The following is a 23289-nucleotide window of genomic DNA, read 5'->3' on the forward strand; positions in this document are numbered from 1 at the left end:
ATTTGCTCTCTTCTCACATAGTTCATGAAGAACCTGCTTTACTTTATTCTTATTGAACATCAGTAATATTTGTACCTTCCATTCCCTTTTGTATATCAGATACATAGTATATACACATTGGTTATTTCCCTGTTTTTAAAAAAACTTTCCCTATTTTTTGTCCTCTTTTCCCAGTTTCTCAAACAATTAGGTCTGCATCCTAACTGGCAGTTTGTTGATGTATATGGAATGGATCCTGAACTCCTTAGCATGGTACCAAGACCAGTGTGTGCAGTGTTACTTCTCTTCCCTATTACAGAAAAGGTAATTGTTAAGTAAGAGATTTTCTGGGAAATGCAGAGTTCTTTTTCAGTGTTGAGTTAAACCTATGCTCTTCTTTAAGAACAAATAATTCTATTCTTGCATAAAATAAGGAAATCTAGGAATGGGGACATCTTAAAAATCTAATTTTATTAAAGAGATGTATTTAGATTTTGATTTGTAGATTGACAGAGAAGCCCTGGGTTAGTCTTTTAAACTTGGATAGTTTTCTTTCTTTTTTTTTTTAAACAGGCATCTCACCTGTTTTGGTGTGACATTTAATCACATTTTGATGTATATACTTTAGAAATAGATAATCTTAAATCTGTCTTAGAAAATATATGAATACAAAATATCTATTCAAATTAGTGAAAATTTGTATATAAAATATGTAAATTTTTAAAACACACATATGTATAAACAAATCTTTGTTTTAAGGAGGTAAATATAACTAATGACATGGCTTACATTATTTTCAGAAAATACTTGATTTGGGTGGAAATCTCTAAGCTTAAAATACAGTTTAATCGGCAGATTTAGAATGTGTTGGGGATTCTAAATAGCTATTCTTAGATCTCTGTATCCAAATTCAGATCTCTCTGTTTCAGCCTTTCTTCTAGAATGATAATCATGTAGATGTTCATATTATTGGAGCCAGAAGTTTTAAGCTCATTTTAAAATGACTTTGAGACTATAGCCTTCTGATTTTTCTTTTTAAACTTCGAGATAATAGGATGAGCTCAGCATTGTAAAAAATGAAGTAAATGCTTGGGAAGATGTGAGAGAAATGAGTAAGTATTTATACTTACTTATGTAAGTAGAGAATATAGTGGCATCAGCCACTTTTTGGTCTCTCTTGCAATTTGGTAGATCCCTCTTTCAGCTTATAATAAGTGACATAATAAAGTCACAGGATATCTATGGATATTTTAGGAGCTATACAGTGTTTTAATTTAGAAACTGATCATGTAGTTGTGAATGGCTTCAACATACTAATAGAAAAGGAACTGTCATGGATACCTCATTATGCTTTAAATAAAGTCAATTACAGTGTTTTAAATATGTTTCGTTGTAGTGCTTACCAGCCAATGAATCACAGGTGAAGAAGCTATAAATTCATTTCTCTCTCATTAATATTTTTGTTGTCTCTTGACTCTGTGTTTTCACTGTAGTCTGCCATAATTGCTTTTCCTTTTCTGCTATACCTGCTCTGTGTCATTTCAGGATTTTTTTCTAAACATTAAATCTTAAGTTATCAAATCTCATTTTGCTTTGTCACCAAGGAGAACGGATATTAGACAACAATAATAACAGTCTAAACTGAAGGATTGTATAAACATTTCAACACAAGACCTTACTATATTGAACCTTTCAGATTTTATCAGTTGGGCTATATGCCTGAATTAATGGTTCAGAATTTATTCAGAAAATATTTTAAAATTTGATTTAGAAGCACATTCACAGAAATTATTTTTTAAGGCATAGGTGCATTTGTTGTTAAAAGCAGTTCCTTAATTATGGGTTTTTAATAGACATCATTTATTTCTGTTATTGCAGGGGTCAGCAGACTTTTTCTGTGAAGGGTCAGCTAGTAAATATTTGTAACTTTGCAAGCCTAATAATCTCTGCTATAACTATTTAATTTTGCCTTTTAGTATAAAGACAGCCATAGACAATACAAAGCTAAAACTCTATCTGTGATACCAGGCAGTGGGCCAGATGTGGCCTGTTGCTTGTGGGATATAGTAAGACTCCCTACTCTATTGAAATCTGAAAATTACAGGAAAACATCAAAACAATAAATTATCTTTCTATTCTCTTCCTTCTCTTCACTCAGTTTTTAAAAATTCATTTTCTTCAGGTGTAATTGATTTACAATGTTTTATTCTGTCCTCACTCATTTTTTAACCTCATTATTTTTAATGCTTTTTACAATTGAAAAAATAACTTGCTGGAGTTGCACAGCTTATAATGGTTCAGGCAGTCAGATGTAGAGCACACACTTTTGACCTAATTGTACTGTATTGTTTTTACTGTCAGTTGTTATAGATAATGGTTAATGTTATGAATATCATATGCTTATAAAAGTAGTATAAATTTTGTTAATATGGTATAACAATACAGAAATGTGAAAAATAGGAAATAAAAATTCTCCAGTAATATCTGAGCCCAGAGATAACCTCTGTTACGTTTTTTTATATCCTTTATCACTTTTCAATGCATATATAAATATTTTTAAAACATAATTGAGAATCAGATTAATATATACTGACCTAAAACCACTCTATAATAATGGACAGATTTCTGAGTCTCAATATGTAAATCCATTTTATTCTTTTTAAAATACTTTATTGTGTTGCATTAAGATATGCCATGTTAACTATATCTCCACTGATGTCTAGAGTTTTTCCAAATTTACATTAGAGTCCTTTTAATAAATTATTTTTTACATGTAGACCTTTTTTTGTTTTTAATAGTATGAAGTATTCAGAACAGAAGAAGAGGAAAAAATAAAATCTCGGGGACAAGATGTTACATCGTCAGTGTATTTCATGAAGCAAACAATCAGCAATGCCTGTGGGACAATTGGACTAATCCATGCTATTGCCAACAATAAAGACAAGATGCACTTTGGTAAACAGTTTTTCATTACCGCTCTTTTCCCCCTCCATAAGTTGTAAGTTAACTTATTGAGCAGTAGGTGGTGCTCTAGTTCTTTCTTCGAAGTAGTAAATAAAGCTTTTCTTCCCTTCTTAATGGGAATGTACATATTTCCTATTAGGGAAAATATTAATCCTTCTGATTCTTCTATATTGTTGATAAACAGAGGTTTAAGCCCTGTCATTTATCTTACATTCCTTACCAATGAAAGGGTTTTAACCTGAAAAATGTTTAGCTTGCTTCTAGTATTTTCACGTCTCAGTCTTTTTGAGATACCAGGCCTTTTCAGTTTTATCATCTTTAAAATTCTCAGAATCTGGATCAACCTTGAAAAAATTCCTGGAGGAGTCTGCATCAATGAGCCCTGAAGAACGAGCCAGATACCTGGAGAACTATGACGTCGGTACCTTTTTCTGCCTTGCTCTCATTTGTGGGCAAAGTTCTGTGAAATTATAGATTCTGTTTGGGAGTTTGTCTTGAAACTACAGTTTTGAGCAATTAAGGATTTGGTCGTATCCATTAGAAAAGGCCTTTTGTACTTTTCAGGTAACACTATCTGAAATAACCATAAATGTTGGTAAATTGTCACTTCTTTTCTATGTGCAGAGCTGAATGAGAGAAAAAAGGCAGTTTGATTTACAAATTTATAAAATATCTTATAGTTGACCATTCCTTACCATTCCCTTCCTGTGGTAAAGAACGTGTTTGGCAATACCCTGTGTGTCTTTCACTGGGAATTTGGAATACCGCTGAAGACCAATGAATGGAAAAAACAAAGGTTTAATGGCAGATGTCAGAACATTCTCTAGCTATTTTATCAGTATAGTAATATTTTTTCATGTGTGCGGATACAGGCCACATAGTCTAGTTTTAAATGATTATACCATATCATAGAATTTTTTTCGAGAGGTATTTACCTTTATTATATTTGAAATCTATTTTGCTATTGAAGGCTTTTTACTTTTTACTGACATTATTAAGTGGATTGTACATTCTTTGAAACTGTAAACAGTACTGTGTACAAATTACTTGGCTAAAACGATCTGTTATGCAGTTTGAGCCCAGTAAATCCATTGATTTGATTATGTTGTTTTAGCATTCTCATATACATTGATTAAGTTACTTTTCTTTTAAAAAACCTGCAGATCTCATGAAACATCTTTATTTTACATAAAAATAAACAACGTAAAAGTCACCAGTGAGAGGTAGCCACCATTAATACTTTTTATAGGGAATATATAAGTATAGACACAAAATTTGATCACACTGTAATATTGTTTTATAACTTGCTTTTTTCACTTATCACAAATGTATTACATACCAGTAAGTATATATTTGACATCATCATTTAATGGCTGCCTAGCTTTCCATTGTGTAGTATTTTATTTAACTAATAAATTATTGCCAGAAGTTTAATATTTTTCCATCTTTTTTCACCATTTGAAAAAATACTGCAAGGTATATCACTGTAGCTAAATCTTTGCAAATATTAGTTATATATGATTATATAGAATTATAATTAAATATATAAACTAGAAAAGAAATTGATAGATCAAACAGATTGCATGTTTTTTTAAAACTTTGATATTATTGCCAAATTGCCATTCATAAAGGTTGTACTTTCACCTGTAATTTACTTCTTTGTCCATTTCTCTTCATCTCTGCTAATAGTGGATATTATAAGAACATTTTTTTTTCAAGTTCAGGAACCTGAAATCTCTAGCTTCTGATAAATGCATGCTTTTTGCTCCACATTTCTAAAGTGCTGACTGAAGCTGCATGATTAAGCATAAATAGAGCTAGAGCTGCAGAATAATAGCATGTAACCTGGAGGAACAGATGAGCTAAGCTTTTTCAGTCTCTATCTGTGAGATGCTTACTTTATTCTAGTCTCAGTTGAATAAAGTGTTAAATGTTAGTTCTAACAGTTAAACAATGTAAATAACCCCCACTTACCACTGGCAGTTGCAAATAAGCAGATACTCAGTTTCCTGAGGCTTTGGAGATTTGTGGGTTGGAAAGCAAAGCAATTCATTTGGTTACTCAGAAGTCATTCTTAAATATTTAGTGTTAAACTGTTCCAGAAATCTCCTCCAGTCTGTTGTTTCTTAACAAGACTTTAGATGTTAAAATTTAGCATTGTTGTTTTCATTCAAAAAGTTGAATATAATAATTTTTTCCTGTTAATACTTTATATTACAGGCCATTCGAGTTACTCATGAGACCAGTGCCCATGAAGGTCAGACTGAGGTATTTCACATTTTTCAAAACTTTTCTTGACACGTGTGAGTTTAATCACAGTATTGTTGTATGACACATAGTTGGAAAATTGCTTGGACTTTTTTTTTCCTTTGAGGGCATTTGATTATGTAAAAGCAGTCACGAAGTAGCCCAAGAATATGTGTTGACCAACCATGAACATGAACTTCATTTCAGTCTCTCAGGCGTGTCCGACTCTCTGCGACCCCATGAACTATAGCACGCCAGGCCTCCCTGTCCATCACCAACTCCAGAATCCACCCAAACCCATGTCCATTGTGTCGGTGATGCCATCCAACCATCTCATCCTCTGTCGTCCGCCTCTCCTCCTGCCCTCAATCTTTTCCAGCATCAGGGTCTTTTCAAATGAGTCAGCTCTCTGGATCAGATGGCCAAAGTACTGGAGTTTCAGCATCAACATCAGTCCCTCCAATGAACACCCAGGACTGATCTCCTTCAGGATGGACTGGTTGGATCTCCTTGCAGTCCAAGAGACTCTCAAGAGTCTTCTCCAACACCACAGTTCAAAAGCATAAATTCTGCGGCGCTCAGCCATCTTTATAGTCCAACTCTCACATCCATACATGAGTACTGAAAAAACCATAGCTTTGATAAGATGGACCTTTGTCAGCAAAGTAATGTCTCTGCTTTTTAATATTCTGTCTAGGTTGGTCATAGCTTTTCTTCCAAGGAGCAAGCATCTTTTAATTTCATGGCTACAGTCACCATCTGCAGTGATTTTGGAGCCCAAAGAAATAAAGTCTGTCACTGTTGCCATTATTTCCCCATCTATTTGCCATGAAGTGATGGAACTAGATGCCATGATCTTAGGTTTCTGAATGTTGAGTTTTAAGCCAGCTTTTTCACTCTACTCTTTCACTTGATCAAGAGGCTCTCTAGTTCTTCTTCACTTTCTGTCATAAGGATGGTGTCATCTGCATATCTGAGGTTATTTATATTTCTCCTAGCCATCTTTATTCCAGCTTGTGCTTCATCCAGCCCAGCATTTCTCTTGATGTACTGTGAGTCATCATGGCTCAGTTTCTGGCAAAAAACTGCAATCTTCACTTTACTTGGCAAGTCTGTTCTGGGCAATGTAATGAACTTTACCATGTCTACTCTGTTAGCTAGTCATTTATTGAGCTAGGTCACCTTTCCGCTGCTTCTCTTGCCCCTTTTTTCACAGGGTCTCTTTTTCCTGAGGGTTTCCCTCATTCTCTCCTTCCATTTTTCCTTTTTCTTCCCTACAAACCTCATTCTCCCACTCTTAGGGGAGGTTTATCCGCAGGTTTTTCAGTCAAAATGAATAAAATTTACTTACATTTAGTGTATTTATAAAACATTTAAGTGTTAACACCAGAGAATTATAGACTTTCTTCTTTCTTATCCCGTGTGTGACTTGGAACCATGCTTTTTCATTTACAAAGATAACATTACCTCTATGCTTTAAAAATACTTAAAAATTACTGATTTAAGAGTATTGAACATAAATATTCCCATGATCTTCAAAAAAAATTTTTTGAAGGAGGAAACAGTTTGATACTATGATATGACTTCAGTTTTTTATAGCTCTGTTAACTGTGAATGTTTATAATAACATAAATAAACATAAACCTAGGAATTTATGTCCCTATAATTATATTATACCTTCTGGGTTGCTCTCAGGTTCTGCTTTCAAAGGTGTGAACCATTGCTTTTTATTTTTTAAATTTTGTTTATTTATTTTTGGCTGTGCTGGGTCTTTGTGGCTGTGCGGGCTTTTCTCTAGTTGGAGCAAGTGGGGGAACTGAGCCACCAGGAGGCCCCTGAACCATTGTCTTTTTGACTAAGTTTATGCACACACCCAAAGGGCATGTCCAGGTGATTTCACCACCAGGTTTGAAATGAATGGGATGCTCTGCTTTTTGTATTGCTTTATATGATCTCATGCTGCAGCCCATGGTGTCGCAAAGACTCAGACATGACTGGGCGACTGAACAACAACAACGATATGATCTTGAGCATTTTCTTAATCTTCAGTGTGCTTTGCTTTTTTGTTGGTAAATTTGTAGTGTTAAAATTAGCAATGCGATGAAGAGCAGCATGAGATTATCATAAAATGAAAACCATTATTTGTAATAAAGCAATTAAATACTTTAATACATGTTTGCTTTAAAAGTTGTCTTTACAGTACCCTTTCTTGCCTTCTTTTTGGCCTTTATCCAAATTACAACTTTTAATACCTCCTTTTAGATGATGTTCACATCTTTTTCTCTAGACCAAAACTTCTTGCCTTCTATGGGCTTTTTTATATGACTCTTAGTATTTGGATTTTAGCTATTTTCATATTCTTTTTCATTTATTTAAGATGTGTATTTTTTCATATTTCAGTAGCTCTAAAATTATGGTGTATCTTACCATTGATGTCATAATTTATTTGGTGATATTACCTTCTTTAGTGGTACATAAATTGATAGATTTTCAAGCCAGCGGTGCCTTATATGCTCTGAAATGTGGTGTCATATCTCCTGACTCTGGCCCTTAGACCTAGAATAATTGTTGGATTCCTTTGCATAGGCACAACACATATTTATTAATTCTCCAGAATTAGCTCAAAACTATCCTTAGTGGTTTAAGAACTACCAAAAAAGGCTAACTCTTGGTCTTCTGTACTCCCTAAGAAAACCAAACATACTATTAGCCACTATTCCTCAACAGGGCACTGTTAACATTTTGTGAAGAGTTCAGTTCTTTATTGTAGGGGTTGTTTTATGCATTCCAAGATGGACTATGGATTATTATATTCTAGTCATTATATGTCAATGACTCACAGTCACTGAGAGAACAAAAACCCATACCGTACATTTCTGAATTTTAGTATCAGCCAGCTTAAAACGCCTGCACCAGGGACAGTTTTTATGATCTTTTATTTCTGGTTCATCTACCTCTGTGGACATAAGAGTCTTTGACATCTTATTATCTCCATTGCTCTCTATATTCCAGTACACTGGTTTTTTTTTAATCATTTCCTACAAAGCACCTCTGTCTTTCCCATTTGTATTTGTTTGATTGGACTGCTATAACAAACTACCATAGACTTGGATGACTTAGCAAGCTTATTTTCTTTCTTTTTTTAAAATTAGTTAATTATTATTTTTAAAATTTTGGGTTGCACTGGATCTTCGTTGCTGCCCAAGGGCTTTCTCTAGTTGCAGCTAGCAGTGGCTTCTCTTGTTGTAAAGCACAGGCTCTAGGCACACGGGCTTCCGTAGCTGCAGCTCTCGGGCTTAGTTGCTCTGCGGCTTAGTGGCTCTGTAATCTTCTTGTCCCTTGCATTGGCATGTGCATTCTTATCCACTCTACCACCAGGGAAGTCCCGGAAATTTATTTGCTCACTGTTCCGTAGGCTGGAACTCGATATCAGGGTGCCATCAAGGTTGGTTTCTGGTGAGGCCTCTCTTCCTGCCTTGCGGATGGTACCTTTTCAGTGTCCTTAAGTGGCTTTTCTGTTTTGTGCATTTGGAGAAAGAAGTCTCTAATGTCTTTTCCTCTTTTCATAAGGATACCAGCTCTGTAGGTTTAGGGTCTCATCCTTATGACCTCATTTAACCTTAATCACTCCTTAAAAGCCCTGTCTCCAAGCAAAATCACTGTGGGGATTAGGGCTTCAGCATATGAATTTCAGGAGAATGCCATTCAGTCCCTAACACCATTTTTGTGTGTTTGTAAGGGCCCAGTCTTTGTCTGGATGTATCTTCCCGTTTGCATAGTTGACACCCTCTCATCCTTTAGGTCTCACCTTAAAAGTCATTTTTCAGAGAAGCTTTCTTTCATTACTGTTAAGTAGGACCATCTCAGTGAATTTTCTGTCATAACATCCTTTTGACTCTCTTCCTGGGATTTTAAGGTCTACAGTACTTTTTTGTTTGTTTGTTTATTCCATGTATTTACTAGAATATGAGTCCCATGAGAATATGGGTCATCTTTGTCATATTTACCTTGAATCTCCAGGACAATGCTTGATGTATAGAGGCATTTATGAAAACTTGCACGGTATAAAATAAGGAGCACAGGATGTAGATAGCTTAGGCAAGATACTTTCCTCAACATAAAATGAAAATAATAACATCTGCCTTATGGAATTGGCTGTGCAGATTCATGAATTAATCATACAAAGTGCTTAGAATAGTACCTGGTATTTAATGGGCCTTCAATAAATACTAGGTAGTAATTTTAGTTTACTAGGCTTTCAGAAAAACAAATGTGGATGGCAGAGGATGAAGCTGAATAGTAGAGTGAAGCCAGATCAGGGGGTGGCTTTAATTTTATAAACAACGCCAAGTCACCAAAAGTGGTGTTTAGTGTTCAGCATATCGAATTTAAAGTGATTTAACGGGTCACCTGTGTAGAAGTTAAATGTGGAGTCTAAAGCTCCAGGGAGATACCTGGTGTCTTGTATTGGGTTGGCCAAAAAATTCATTCAGGTTTTTCTGTAACAGCTTATGGAAGAACCTGAATGAACTTTTTGACCAACCCAATATCTTGTCTGGAAGTGGTTAGAACCGTGAGAATTCTACCAAGGGAGAATAGTGTGAACCGTAATAAACCCCTAGGGCACCTACATGTTAAAGGAGTGGATAGAAGAGCTGGTGACAGCAGTGTAATAACAATCGACATCATTGATCGTCTCTTTCGGAACGTTTTCATGGGAATGGAGTAGGTAGGAACCTTATCTCATACAGAGATTTATAGACTAATTGAGACATCAGTAAAGGTCCTTTTAGAAGATAGGCCATAACATGTGGCCACTGAGTAGTTGTTTACTTTGTTTTTTCCCATCCCATCATGATTGTCCAGCAGATTTTGGCTAATCCAGAAATTTGGACAGTAGCCCCACCTTATTTTTGCTTCATTAGCTTCTACTGAAAGTTACTGCTTTCATGTTTCACTTGAGATTGGGAAAATAAAAGAACAACAGCAGGATATGAGGAGATTAAGTGTTTTTTAAATTGTGAAGAAATATCAGCGATGCTAAATGGAAACAACTTGCAAGTCAAATGTAAAGGAAAGAAAATAAAAATCCAAAAGAGTATTTTATTTGCCTTCAAACACCAGTTTTATTTCATGGGTAAAGCAATTTCTAACGTTTGTGATTGTCCATATTAATTTAGGAGCCAGCCCAGGTATGAGTAGACATCTCCTGATAATTTATTGTTTGTTTAACTTTTCACACAAAAAAACAAATTTATTGTATTGCCCAGGAACCTCCATACAAATACGTAGTAATATTGAAAAATAATAGAAACTGGCACAGTTGCTTTATCTATGTATTTAAATAAACTGGCCAATATGGAAAATGTAGCAAAAGTGCTTTTAATATTTGTGTTTATTTCCTTCACATCTTTTCTTAGGTATTTTTTTTTTAAACAGTTGGGATCAAACACTTGTGGGATTTTTTTCTTAATATTTTATCATGAGTATTTTCTTATTTCATCAAAACCCTCTTTATAAATAATTCCTCATGGCAGTGTACTCTCATGTGAATGAATCATAATTTACTTTCTAGTTTCCTTAACTTTTGATATTTAGATTATCTTCAATTTTTTAAGCTAAAAATATAACTTCATTGAATATCTTTGTTTGTTCTTGTATTCATTCTAGGTCCTTTGTTTAAGGTTATTTCTTGTAAGTAGAATTATCTTGAGTCAAAGGGAAGAATGTTTTTAAAGTTCTTGTTACATAATATGAAATTACTGTTCTTTCTTTCATTTGATTGACCAAGTGATTTTTTTGAGCACCTACTATGCTAAGTATGGTACTAGAAACTATATATACAGCGATAAGTAAGATGCAAATTGTGTCTTCAAGGATCTCTGATTCCAGCGGAGATAGTCTCAGAATTAGCTGTTGCCCATGTTGAATTCTGTTTTTAAGTTTTGGTTTGTTTAATAGAGGGAAATAATATGGTTGATTGCTAAGATCATTTGAAGATCTGTTGTTTTAAAAGTTTCTGGAATGAATTTCAACCATGAAATTAAATTGTAAATGTAATTTATTTTGGTGAGTGTTGTCTTAGAAGCTTTTTTTGACTATTGGGTAAGCAGTGGGTAAATTCTGATTTCAGGTATATGTATACACAATTCAAGATAAATTGTGCGTGTCTGTGTATGTAGTTGGCTTTTTTTGGCCCAGTCAGTGCAGACTGTGTGCAATGCAGGGAGAGACTGTGTCAAGTTTTTTCTTCATTAGATGTTTAAGAATTATTTGCCTCACTTCATTTTACTCTGAAATATAGTTTTTCATTATTTTGGTTATGTTAGAGTTACAAAGAGTCAAGATGTTTACATTTATTTTCCTTTTTTAGGGATTTATTTTCTTTCCTTGACTTTGGAAAAAAACTGAAAATATTAGGAAAAAATTGAGTCCTTATATAGTGTACAATTTAAATATCTGATTGTCTTGGGAGAATCAGATGGGAACAGTAAATGAAATTTTGATGAAAAGTATCATGCATTTTAAGCTGGATAGTTTTGTCAAGAAATCTGAAATTGCATCTTTCTGATCTCTCTTTTTTTCCCCCCATTTTTTTCCCATATCCCATTTTCTTTATTCCATTCAAACATGAACTTTATATCGTTCTTAAAATTGAGAAATGCTCTGGAACTTGTAATTTCATATTCTTTTGCCTTTTTCTCTGTTTCTGTTATCATTTTTTCAGTATATCATTACTGAATAGAAGCCAGTTTAGATTATGTGTGGAGTTGAGTGGGAGAGCTAAATTTGAAGGTGGAAGTATAAATTAAAATTAGTCATAGTGGGGGGAGATATTGAAATGGTTCTTTTTTCTGGTCTTTTGTTTTCACACAGTGATATTGTGCCTCCATTCATGTAATCAGTTCTTCTTTATCTAATATCACGTGAAAATAGACGATAGTTAAGTAAATGAAATTTGTTATGAAAAGGGTCAGAATGTAGTTACTACTCTGTCCTGTTTACACTTTATTCCCCTTTCTTTTAGGTTATCAAGTATTTTGTTCAAATGAGTTAAAGTAGTCTGTTTTTCTTTTTTATGCTGTCTGCATCATCTTTTTTTCTCCAGTATCAGGGCTTTGGGAATGGAGATATATTACTATTATTACTTTAAAGTAAGTTCTTACATGGAGTAGGAAATGGCAAGCCACGCCAGTATTCTTGCATAGAAATTTTCAAAGACAGAGGAGCTTGGCGAGCTATAGTCCATGGAGTTGCAAAGAATCGAACACGATTAATCGAGCACAAGTTCTTGTATTGAACTTATATTGAACTTGGTCAGTTTACTCTTCCAGACCTGACTAGAAGTTACTCTTCTGTTTAAAAACGTCTTCAACAATAAAAATAGAGTTGAAGTTGTATTTGAGGATGGGGGGCTCTTCTGTTTGTTTGATTTTAAACCTCAGCTTTCCAAAACAAACGGTTATTTTGAGATTTATTTGTTTTTGTTTGTAGTCAGTAAGAGTCTTATTTGCAGCTACTCTCAAATTGTAAAAAAAAAAAAGGAATTTCTGGGACTTAGTCTGGTCAGCTTAACTAAGCTTGAGTTTAATGTAATATATATAGGTCATTATATTGATAGGGATTTCTGACATGGATAATTGTAAATGGAAGTGAGAAAATACAGTTGTTAAACCAGTAAGAGAAACAAATCTCTAAAGAATATCCAGAAATCTGTGGGTATTTTGATTTATTAGGTGAGCAAAATGAAGACATTTGCCCTTTTCCATGGAACAAGTAGGCATATTTTGTGTATTTTGATATCTAGCTCATGTTTCACTTTGACTTCTTTGCCAGTTGAACATGGATACTTTGTAGGAAATTTGCATTTTTTTTCATGAATCTAGTTAATCCTGTGTTAAATTTGTACGTCAAATTTAGTGTGATTCAATGTATTACACTGAAATTTATTCAAGTCTACAGGAATCCCTTTGGGGTTAATTTATAATTTTGATTCTAAACTTTTAAAGTTTTACGTATGTGTATATACCCTCATAAACATATGGCCACCTTTATAATTTTACTTATTTTCGTGGCATTTGGCAGCCCTAGAGAAGTTCCTAATTTTTTTTTCCTTTCCATGTGCCATTTTTTAGACTCAGTGGTGTCTTTAAAGTTTGAAAGGACATGTCCTATTCTGGAAATAACTTAAATTTAATTTCATGATTAAGTACATATTTTATCAACAAGTCAATTAAAAGTGTGATTTAGTAGGTAGGTATTCAAGCCAAAAGATTCTCACCATGAGATACCTAGGGTTGCTGGAAACACTGGGAATCACTTTGGGATGTTACAGTATCAGTCATGACTATTCTTGTGTCATTTATGGGTGAATGCAATTAAAATTGACTGCTGACATACATATCATTTTCCAAATATTCTCTTCAATCTCATTGCTTTTAAAAGTATGTCTGTCTTCTTATAACGATCGTTACCGTTTACTAAATACATCTTAAGTGGTGGGCGTTATAATCAGCACTGTGTGTATCCTATTCTAATCCTCTCAGTTCCGAAAGTTAGATACTACCCCATTTTACAGACTGGAAGACTAAGAAATTATTAACTTGCCAAAGTCACACAGCTTGTAAGTACTGCCCATGCTCTTAAGGCAACAAAATGTATTGGTGAATCAAAAGTGCTAAAAGAAACAAAAACAAAGTGAGGTTTTTTAAATTTTTAGTTTGTCCTAAAAGCAAGGTTAGATACAGCAAATAATTTAATACCACTATGTAATGAATTATGAATGACTGTTGGGCATTGTGCCGAATACTTTGTTCTTTGTTGCCCTTATAGCTAAGTTAGCTCTTAGTCAGTAGTAGATTTTTCCCTATGTTAAATCTAAAATCTTATCCAGAAACTAACCAGTCCTTTGGTAATTATGTTATGTATATTTTGGAAAATAGTCATTAAAGTGTCTACCAACCAATGATCCCTTTATATTTAGGAAATTACATGGTTATGATGATATTTTTCTTAATAATGGGTTGCCCTTTTAAATAGGAAAACGTTTTGGGTGTAAGCCAAAAATCTACTTACTTTATTTTAACGTTTTAGAATAATTTAGATTTAAGCACTTAAGATAACTATCAGTTGATTTCTTAATAGAGAATTAATATTAGTCCGACCCTCTGCCCCCTTTGTTAAAAGGTCCATATCATTTCTTTTTAGCATTTATTGCATTTCTAATTCTTTAGTTATTATTAAGTACTTTAAAGAGTAATCTCTTAATTTTTCATGCTCACAGAGACACGTATACTAACTGAAGGAAAAGTAATTTGACTTTTTAAATCACACACTCGAAAGAAAATATTTTTATTAAAAGCTTGAAATATTTTTCAACTCTCCATGGCATTTCTAATTTTGTGGTTATTAAACAGTTTATAGAGTAATTGACTCATTTTTTCATACAAAATGACATACGCATTAACTGTGAAGGGAAAGTAACCTGACCTTTTAAGACCCAGGTATTTGTTTGTTTCTGAACTAATTATAAGTTTGAACTCCTTATTGCAAAATTCAGACTTAAATTGAAGAAAGTAGGGCAAATCACTAGACCATTCAGGTATGACCTAAATCAAATTCCTTACTATTAAACAGTGGAAGTGACAAAGAGATTTAAGGGATTAGATCTGATAGAGTGCCTGAAGAACTATGGACAGAGGTTCTTAACATTGCACAGGAGGCAATTATCAAGACCATCTCCAAGGAAAAGAAATGCAAAAAGGCAAATTGGTTGTCTGAGGAAGGCTTACAAATAGTTGAGAAAAGAGAAGCTAAAGGCAAAGGAGAAAAGGAAAGATATACCCATTTCAATGCAGATTTCCAGAAAATAGCACAGAGAGATAAGAAAGCCTTCCTCAGTGATCAATGAAGGAAATAGAGAAAAACAATAGAATGGAAAAGACTGGAAGCCTCTTTAATGAAATTAAAGATACCAAGGGAACACTTCATGCACAGATAGGCACAATAAAGGACAGAAATGGTATGGACCAAAGAAGCAGAAGATGTTAAGAAGAGGTGGCAAGAATACACAGAAGACCTATACAGAAAAGACTTTCATGACCCAGATAACCACAATGATGTGATCACTCACCTAGAGCCAGACATCCTGGAATGTGAAGTCAAGTGGGCCTCAGGAAACATCACTATGAACAAAGTTAGTGGAAGTGATGGAATTCCAGTAGAGCTATTTCAAATCCTAAAAGATGATGCTGTGAAAGTGCTGCCCTCAATATGCCAGCAAATTTGGAAAACTCAGCAGTGGCCACAGGACTGGAAAAGGATTGGATTTCATTCCAACCCCAAAGAAAAGCAATGCCAAAGAATGTTCAAACTACTGCACAATTGCACTCATCTCACAGACTAGAAAAGTAATGCTCAAAAATTCTCCAAGCCAGGTTCCAACAGTACATGAACTGTGAACTTCCAGATGTTCAAGCTGGATTTAGAAAAGGCAGAGGAACCAGAGATCAAATTGCCAACATCCGCTGGATCATGGAAAAAGCAAGAGAGTTCCAGAAAAACCTCTACTTCTGCTTTATTGACTATACCAAAGCCTTTGGTTCTGTGGACCACAACAAACTATGGAAAATTCTTCAAGATATGGAAATAACAGACCACCTGACCTGCTTCTTGAGAAATCTGTATGCAGGTCAGGAAGCAACAGTTGCAACAGTTACAGCTGGACATGGAACAACAGACTGGTTCCAAATTGGGAAAGGAGTATGTCAAGGCTATATATTGTCACCGTGCTTATTTAACTTCTATGCGGAGTACGTCATGTGAAATGCCGGGCTGGATGAAGCACAAGCTGGAATCAAGATTACGGGAGAAATGTCAGTAATCTCAGATAGCTGATGACACCACCCTAATAGAAAGTGAAGAGGAGCTAAAGAGCCTCTTGATGAAAGAGGAGAGTGAAAAAGGTGGCTTAAAATTCAACATTCAGAAACCTAAGATCATGGCATCTGGTCCCATCACTTCATGGCAGATAGATGGGGAAACAATGGAAACAGCCAGAAGACTTTATTTTCTTGGGTTACAAAATCACTGCAGTTGGTGACTGCAGCTGTGAAATTAAAAGATGCTTGCTCCTTGGAAGAAAAGCTATGACCAACCTAGACAGCATATTAAAAAGCAGAGACATTACTTTGCCAACAAAGGTCCATTTTGTCAGAGCTATGGTTTTTTCCATTAGTCATGTATGGATATCAAAGTTGACCATAAAGAAAGCTGAGCACTGAAGAATTGATGCTTTTCAACTGCAATGTTGGAGAAGACTCTTGAGAGTCCCTTGACTGCAAGGAGATCCAACCAGTCCATCTTAAAAGAAATCAGTCCTGAATATTCATTGGAAGGACTGATGCTGAAGCTGAAACTTCAATACTTTGGCCACCTGATGTGAAAAGCTGATTCATTTGAAAAGACCCTGATGCTGGGAAAGATTGAAGGCAGGAGAAGAAAGGGGCAACAGAGGATAAAATGGTTGGATGGCATCACTGGCTTGATGGACATGAGTTTGAGCAGGCTCTGGCAGTTGGTGATGGACATTCTCAGAAGCCTTGCATGCTGCAGTCCATGGGGTCCCAAAGAGTAGGACACGACTGAGCCACTGAACTGAACTATAAGTTTGAAAATAGAAAGATTTGAGCCATTGATTGGGAATACAGATAGAGATAGTAATAGGTTTGCCTCTACAAATAAGATAGTTGGCAGTTGACAGGTGGGTGGATTTGTGTGTGATGAAAACAATGAAATATGAGTCAAGGGTTATAGGTTCTGCCTCTGCTGTTGGTCACTACTTACATGCTTTGGGCAAGTCAACTGAGCCCTTGTGCCTCTGAAAAGTGCTAACACAGTCATGATGCTTATGGACTGTATCCAAAGAGCTAACTGTAATTTTTTTAAAACTCAGAGGATTTAAGTCATAATCAGAAGAGTTAAATTAAAATCTCGAAAGTCTATATCTAATTTGTTTATGCAGAAATGGTTTGTTAAACTCAGAGTTCTTTATGGAGAACAAAGGTTTTAATTACTAGAGTTTCTAAAAAGGCTATTCTGGGATTTTCCAAACTGTAATGAAGAGATAGGTTTATATTGCCTGGGCAGTGGTATGTATGAAGTCACATTGTACTGTTGCAAACCCTCACAGTAAGCAGAGGGGGCATGGGTTCAGTTAATGTTCTGGCAGACGTTGATATTATTGATACTCAAAGTTGGCTTAAAGCTCAACATTCAGAAAACGAAGACCATGGCATCTGGTCCCATCACTTCATGGGAAATAGATGGGGAAACAGTGGAAACAGTGTCAGACTTTATTTTTGGGGGCTCCAGAATCACTGCAGATGGTGGTTGCAGTCATGAAATTAAAAGACACTTACTCCTTGGAAGAAAAGTTATGACCAAACTAGATAGTATATTCAAAAGCAGAGATATTACTTTGCCGACTAAAGTCTGTCTAGTCAAGGCTATAGTTTTTTCTGTGGTCATGTATGGATGTGAGAGTTGAACTGTGAAGAAGGCAGAGCGCCGAAGAATTGATGCTTTTGAACTGTGATGTGGTGGCTGTGCAGGCACAGGAGGGCCTAGAGGAGCCATCCCACGATGAAGGTCAGGAAGGGCGGCGGGAGGCGATACCCCTCATTCAAGGTAAGGAGCAGCGGCTGCGCTTTGCTGGAGCAGCCGTGAAGAGGTACCCCACACCCAAGGTAAGAGAAACCCAAGTAAGATGGTAGGTGTTGCAAGAGGGCATCAGAGGGCAGACACACTGAAACCGTACTCACAGAAAACTAGTCACTCTAATCACACTAGGACCACAGCCTTGTCGAACTCAATGAAACTAAGCCATGCCTGCTGGGCAACCCAGGATGGGTGGGTCATGGTGGAGAGGTCTGACAGAATGTGGTCCACTGGAGAAGGAATGGCAAACCACTTCAGTAGTCTTGCCTTGAGAACCCCATGAACAGTATGAAAAGGCAAAATGATAGGATACTGAAAGAGGTACTCCCCAGGTCAGTAGGTACCCAATATGTTACTGGAGGTCAGTGGAGAAATAACTCCAGAAAGAATGAAGGGATGGAGCCAAAGCAAAAACAAAACCCAGCTGTGGATGTGACTGGTGATAGAAGCAAGGTCCAATGCTGAAAAGAGCAATGTTGCATAGGAACCTGGAATGTCAGGTCCGTGAATCAAGGCAAATTGGAAGTGGTCAAACAGGAGATGGCAAGAGTGAATGTCGACATTGTAGGAATCAGAGAACTAAAATGGACTGGAATGGGTGAATTTAACTCAGATGACCATTATATCTACTACTGCGGGCAAGAATCCCTCAGAAGAAATGGAGTAGCCATCATGGTCAACAAAAGAGTCTGAAATGCAGTACTTGGATGCAGTCTCAAAACGACAGAATGATCTCTGTTCATCTCCAAGGCAAACCATTCAATATCACCGTAATCCAAGTCTGTGCCCCAACCAGTAATGCTGAAGAAGCTGAAGTTGAACGGTTTTAGGAAGATCTACAAGACCTTTTAGAACTAACACCCAAAAAAAGATGTCCTTTTCATTATAGGGGACTGGAATACAAAAGTAGGAAGTCAAGAAACACCTGGACTAACAGGCAAATTTGGCCTTGGAATGTGGAATGAAGCAGGGCAAAGACAAATAGAGTTTTGCCAAGAAAATGCACTGGTCATAGCAAACACCCTCTTCCAACAACACAAGAGAAGACTCTACACATGGACATCACCAGATGGTCAACACAAAAATCAGATTGATTATATTCTCTGCAGCAAAAGATGGAGAAGCGCTATACAGTCAACAAAATCAAGACCAGGAGCTGACTGTGGCTCGGATCATGAACTCCTTATTACCAAATTCAGACTGAAATTGAAGAAAGCAGGGAAAACCGCTAGACCATTCAGGTATGACCTAAATCAAATCTCTTATGATTATACAGTGGAAGTGAGAAATAGATTTAAGGGCCTAGATATAATAGATAGAGTGCCTGATGAACTATGGAACGAGGTTCGTGACACTGTACAGGAGACAGAGATGAAGACCATCCCCAAGGAAAAGAAATGCAAAAAAGCAAAATGGCTGTCTGGGGAAGCCTTACAATTAGCTGTGAAAAGAAGAGAAGCGAAAAGCAAAGGAGAAAAGGAATAATATAAGCATCTGAATGCAGAGTTCCAAAGACTAGCAAGAAGAGATAAGAAAGCCTTCTTCAGCGATCAATGCAAAGCAATAGAGGAAAAGAACAGAATGGGAAAGACTAGAGATCTCTTCAAGAAAATTAGAGAACCAAGGGAACATTTCATGCAAAGATGGGCTCGATAAAGGACAGAAATGGTATGGACCTAACAGAAGCAGAAGATATTAAGAAGAGATGGCAGGAATACACAGAACAGTACAAAAAATATCTTCACAACCTGGATAATCATGATGGTGTGATCACTCATCTAGAGCCAGACATCCTGGAATGTGAACTCAAGTGGGCCTTAGAAAGCATCACTACGAACAAAGCTAGTGGAGGTGATGAAATTCCAATTGAGCTATTTGAAATCCTGAAAGATGATGCTGTGAAAGTGCTCTACTCAATATGCCAGCAAATTTGGAAAACTCAGCAGTGGCCACAGGACTGGAAAAGGTCAGTTTTCATTCCAATCCCAAAGAAAGGCAATGCCAAAGAATGCTCAAACTACCACACAACTGCATTCATCTCACACGCTAGTAAAGTAATGCTCAAAATTCTCCAAGCCAGGCTTCAGCAGTATGTGAACCATGAATTTCCAGATGTTCAAGCTGGATTTAGAAAAGGCAGAGGAACCAGAGATCAAATTGCCAACGTCCGCTGGATCATGGAAAAAGCAAGAGAGTTCCAGAAAAGCATCTATTTCTGCTTTACTGACTACGCCAAAACCTTTGACTGTGTGGATCACAATAAACTGTGGAAAATTCTGAAAGAGATGGGAATACCAGACCACCTGACTTGCCTCTTGAGCAATCTGTATGCAGGTCAGGAAGCAACAGAACTGGACATGGAACAACAGACTGGTTCCAAATAGGAAAAGGAGTATGTCAAGGCTGTATATTGTCACCCTGCTTATTTAACTTATATACAGAGTACATCATGAGAAACGCTGGACTGGAAGAAACACAAGCTGGAATCAAGATTGCCGGGAGAAATCTCAGTAACCTCAGATATGCAGATGACACCACCCTTATGGCAGAAAGGGAAGAGGAACTAAAAGCCTCTTGATGAAAGTGAAAGAGGAGAGCGAAAAAGTTGGCTTACAGCTCAACATTCAGAAAACAAAGATCATGGCATCCGGTCCCATCACTTCATGGGAAATAGATGGGGAAACAGTGTCAGACTTTATTTTGGGGGGCTCCAAAATCACTGCAGATGGTGACTGCAGCCATGAAATTAGAAGATGCTTACTCCTTGGAAGAAAAGTTACAAGCAACCTAGATAGTATATTCAAAAGCAGAGACATTACTTGGCCGACTAAGGTCCGTCTAGTCAAGGCTATGGTTTTTCCTGTGGTCATGTATGGATGTGAGAGTTGGACTGTGAAGAAGGCTGAGCGCCGAAGAATTGATGCTTTTAACTGTGGTGTTGGAGAAGACTCTTGAGAGTCTGTTGGACTGCAAGGAGATCCACCAGTCCATTCTGAAGGTGATCAGCCCTGGGATTTCTTTGGAAGAAATGATGCTGAAGCTGAAACTCCAGTACTTTGGCCACCTCATGCGAAGAGTTGACTCATTGGAAAAGACTCTGATGCTGAGAGGGATTGGGGGCAGGAGGAGAAGGGGACAACCAAGGATGAGATGGCTGGATGGCATCACTGACTCGATGGATGTGAGTCTGAGTGAACTCCGGGAGCTGGTGATGGACAGGGAGGCCTGGCGTGCTGCGATTCATGGGGTCGCAGAGAGTCAGACATGACTGAGCGACTGAACTGAACTGAACTGAATGAAGTACATAATTTTTAACAATTTCAGATTCCTCTACCAGAGCTGAAAAACTGAGGAATTGAGTTTTTTATTCAGATGCTCCAGAAAGTGAGCTCTTGATTAAAATCTTCTGAAAGACTCAAGAATAAATTATCAGTGTCTGATCTTTTCCAATTAGTATGGAAAGGAAATTGGATATTTATTTTGAAGATTCTACTGGCAGTTTAAATTTTCATATTTGAAAGCAAAGCTGACTTAGCTGTCAATGCAATTGCTTAAGTAACTAATACTACAATGGAAAAGTTGGTGAATATGTCTTTAATCTTTGTAATTCTAAGAGAGCTTATGAAGTTTAAGATACCTTAATAGCATTCTTCATATCAAAGTCATTTCATCTCTTAAAATAATATTACTTGAATGTCCTTTGTGAATTATCATATAAATTTTTCATTGGAATTGAAAATATTTATGATGTACACTATTATGTCTGTATTACGAGTTAAATTATCTTTATAAATTGTACAGTTGGAGAAAATTTGTATATATTGTATTCCTATAGTTTTAAGCAATAGAAATGAGTATGAGTAAAAATTTAAAATTATTGGTTCTAATGCTTAATATCTCAACATAGTCATTTACTGACAAAAACAATACTTAGTATGCTAGCAATATGATAGTAGATAAAAGATTTTCTTAAGTGCATCACAAAGCAGTTACAAGTAAGACAGTCATAATATAGTAATGTATTTGATACTGTAGAATACTTGCCAATAGAAATAGATGCATACACTCGTGAACTTTGGTGTATGAAACTTACTCAGAAGGCTGTGCTTTTGAACATATCCTATCTTTCTTTCTTTCCTTTCTCTTGTATATGGAAAACATGATGAACAAAAAGGGCTAAAATTACCCATAGATAATCTGATCGTGTTTGGGAAAAAATAGTATCTTCATCTTTATTGTTTTTTAACAGTTTTTCTTTAAAAAAAAAAAAAAAAAAAAAAAAGCACATTGTTTAACACTGGCTCTTAGCTGCGACATATGGTATCTAGTTTCTTGACCAGGGATTGAATCCGAGCTCCCTGCATTAGGAGCACAGAGTCCTTACCACTGGACCACCAAGGAAGTTCCCCTTAGAGTTGTTTTTTTTTTTTTAAAGATAGTTTTATTTATTTATTTTTGGCTGTCCTGGGTCTTCATTGCAGCTTGGGCTTTTCTCTATTTGCAGCGAGCAGGAGCTACTCTTTAGCTGCAGTATGCGGGCTTCTCATTGCAGGGGCTTCTCTGGTTGTGGAGTCCAGGCTCTAGGGTACACAGGCTTCAATAGTTGCAGCTCCCAGGCTCTAGAGCTCAGGCTCAATAGTTATGGTATACAAGTTTAGTTGCTCCATGGCTTGGGGGATAGTCCTGGATCAGGGATTGAATCCATATCCCTTGCTTTGGCCGGCAGATTCTTTACCATTGAGCCACCAGGGAAGCACATATCTTCATCTTTAAATAGAAATGATCATAATTTCTACCTTAGTGGGATCATTGGAAGAATCTATATAGAACATTTGGTATACAATGGTAAGCACTCAATGTTAGCTGTTAATATTGTTGACTAATGAACATATGAACTAGTATGACTATTCACTACTGCATGTGCTTAGTTACTCAGTTGTGTCCAACTCTCTGCAGCCTCATGGACTGTAGCCCATGAAGCTCCTCTGTCCACGGGATTTTCCAGGCAATAATACTGGATGGGGTTGCCATTTCCTACTCCAGGGATCTTCCTGACCCAGGGATCGAATGTGTGTCTCTTGTGTCTGCTGCATTGGCAGGTGGATTCTTTATGATTAGTGCCACCTGGGAAGCAGTTTATTTTAATATGTTAAAGGCTCAAGTAGAAAAGGTAGACAGTATGTACCAACAGATAGGGAATATCAACAGAGTTGGAAGCTATAAGAAAGAATCAAGTAGAAATCTAGAAATGAAAAGCACAATACCAGAGACAAAGAATGCCTTTAATGGGTTTGCCAATAGCCTCAACAAAGTAGAAGAAAATATGTGAAGTAAATGTAAAAATAAATTGTGAAATTTCTGCTTTATTGACTATGCCAAATC

The 23289-nt window shown here is 36.3% G+C and overlaps 1 protein-coding gene across 5 annotated transcripts in view; it reads left to right on the plus strand.

Moving 5' to 3' along the window:
• UCHL3 (ubiquitin C-terminal hydrolase L3) overlaps positions 1-23289 on the plus strand; it is a 52637-nt gene that overhangs the window by 14095 nt on the left and 15253 nt on the right. For all 5 annotated transcript variants that reach the window (XM_027973698.3, XM_060394532.1, XM_060394535.1 and 2 more), the window contains 4 exons: positions 175-303; positions 2778-2934; positions 3275-3360; positions 5164-5211. In XM_027973698.3, coding sequence (XP_027829499.1) covers positions 175-303; positions 2778-2934; positions 3275-3360; positions 5164-5211 — 420 coding nt within the window. The remainder of the gene's footprint in view (positions 1-174; positions 304-2777; positions 2935-3274; positions 3361-5163; positions 5212-23289) is intronic.

The sequence above is a fragment of the Ovis aries genome, chromosome 10 (genome assembly GCF_016772045.2).
Source record: "Ovis aries strain OAR_USU_Benz2616 breed Rambouillet chromosome 10, ARS-UI_Ramb_v3.0, whole genome shotgun sequence".
In the NCBI taxonomy this organism is placed as follows: Eukaryota; Metazoa; Chordata; class Mammalia; order Artiodactyla; family Bovidae; genus Ovis; species Ovis aries.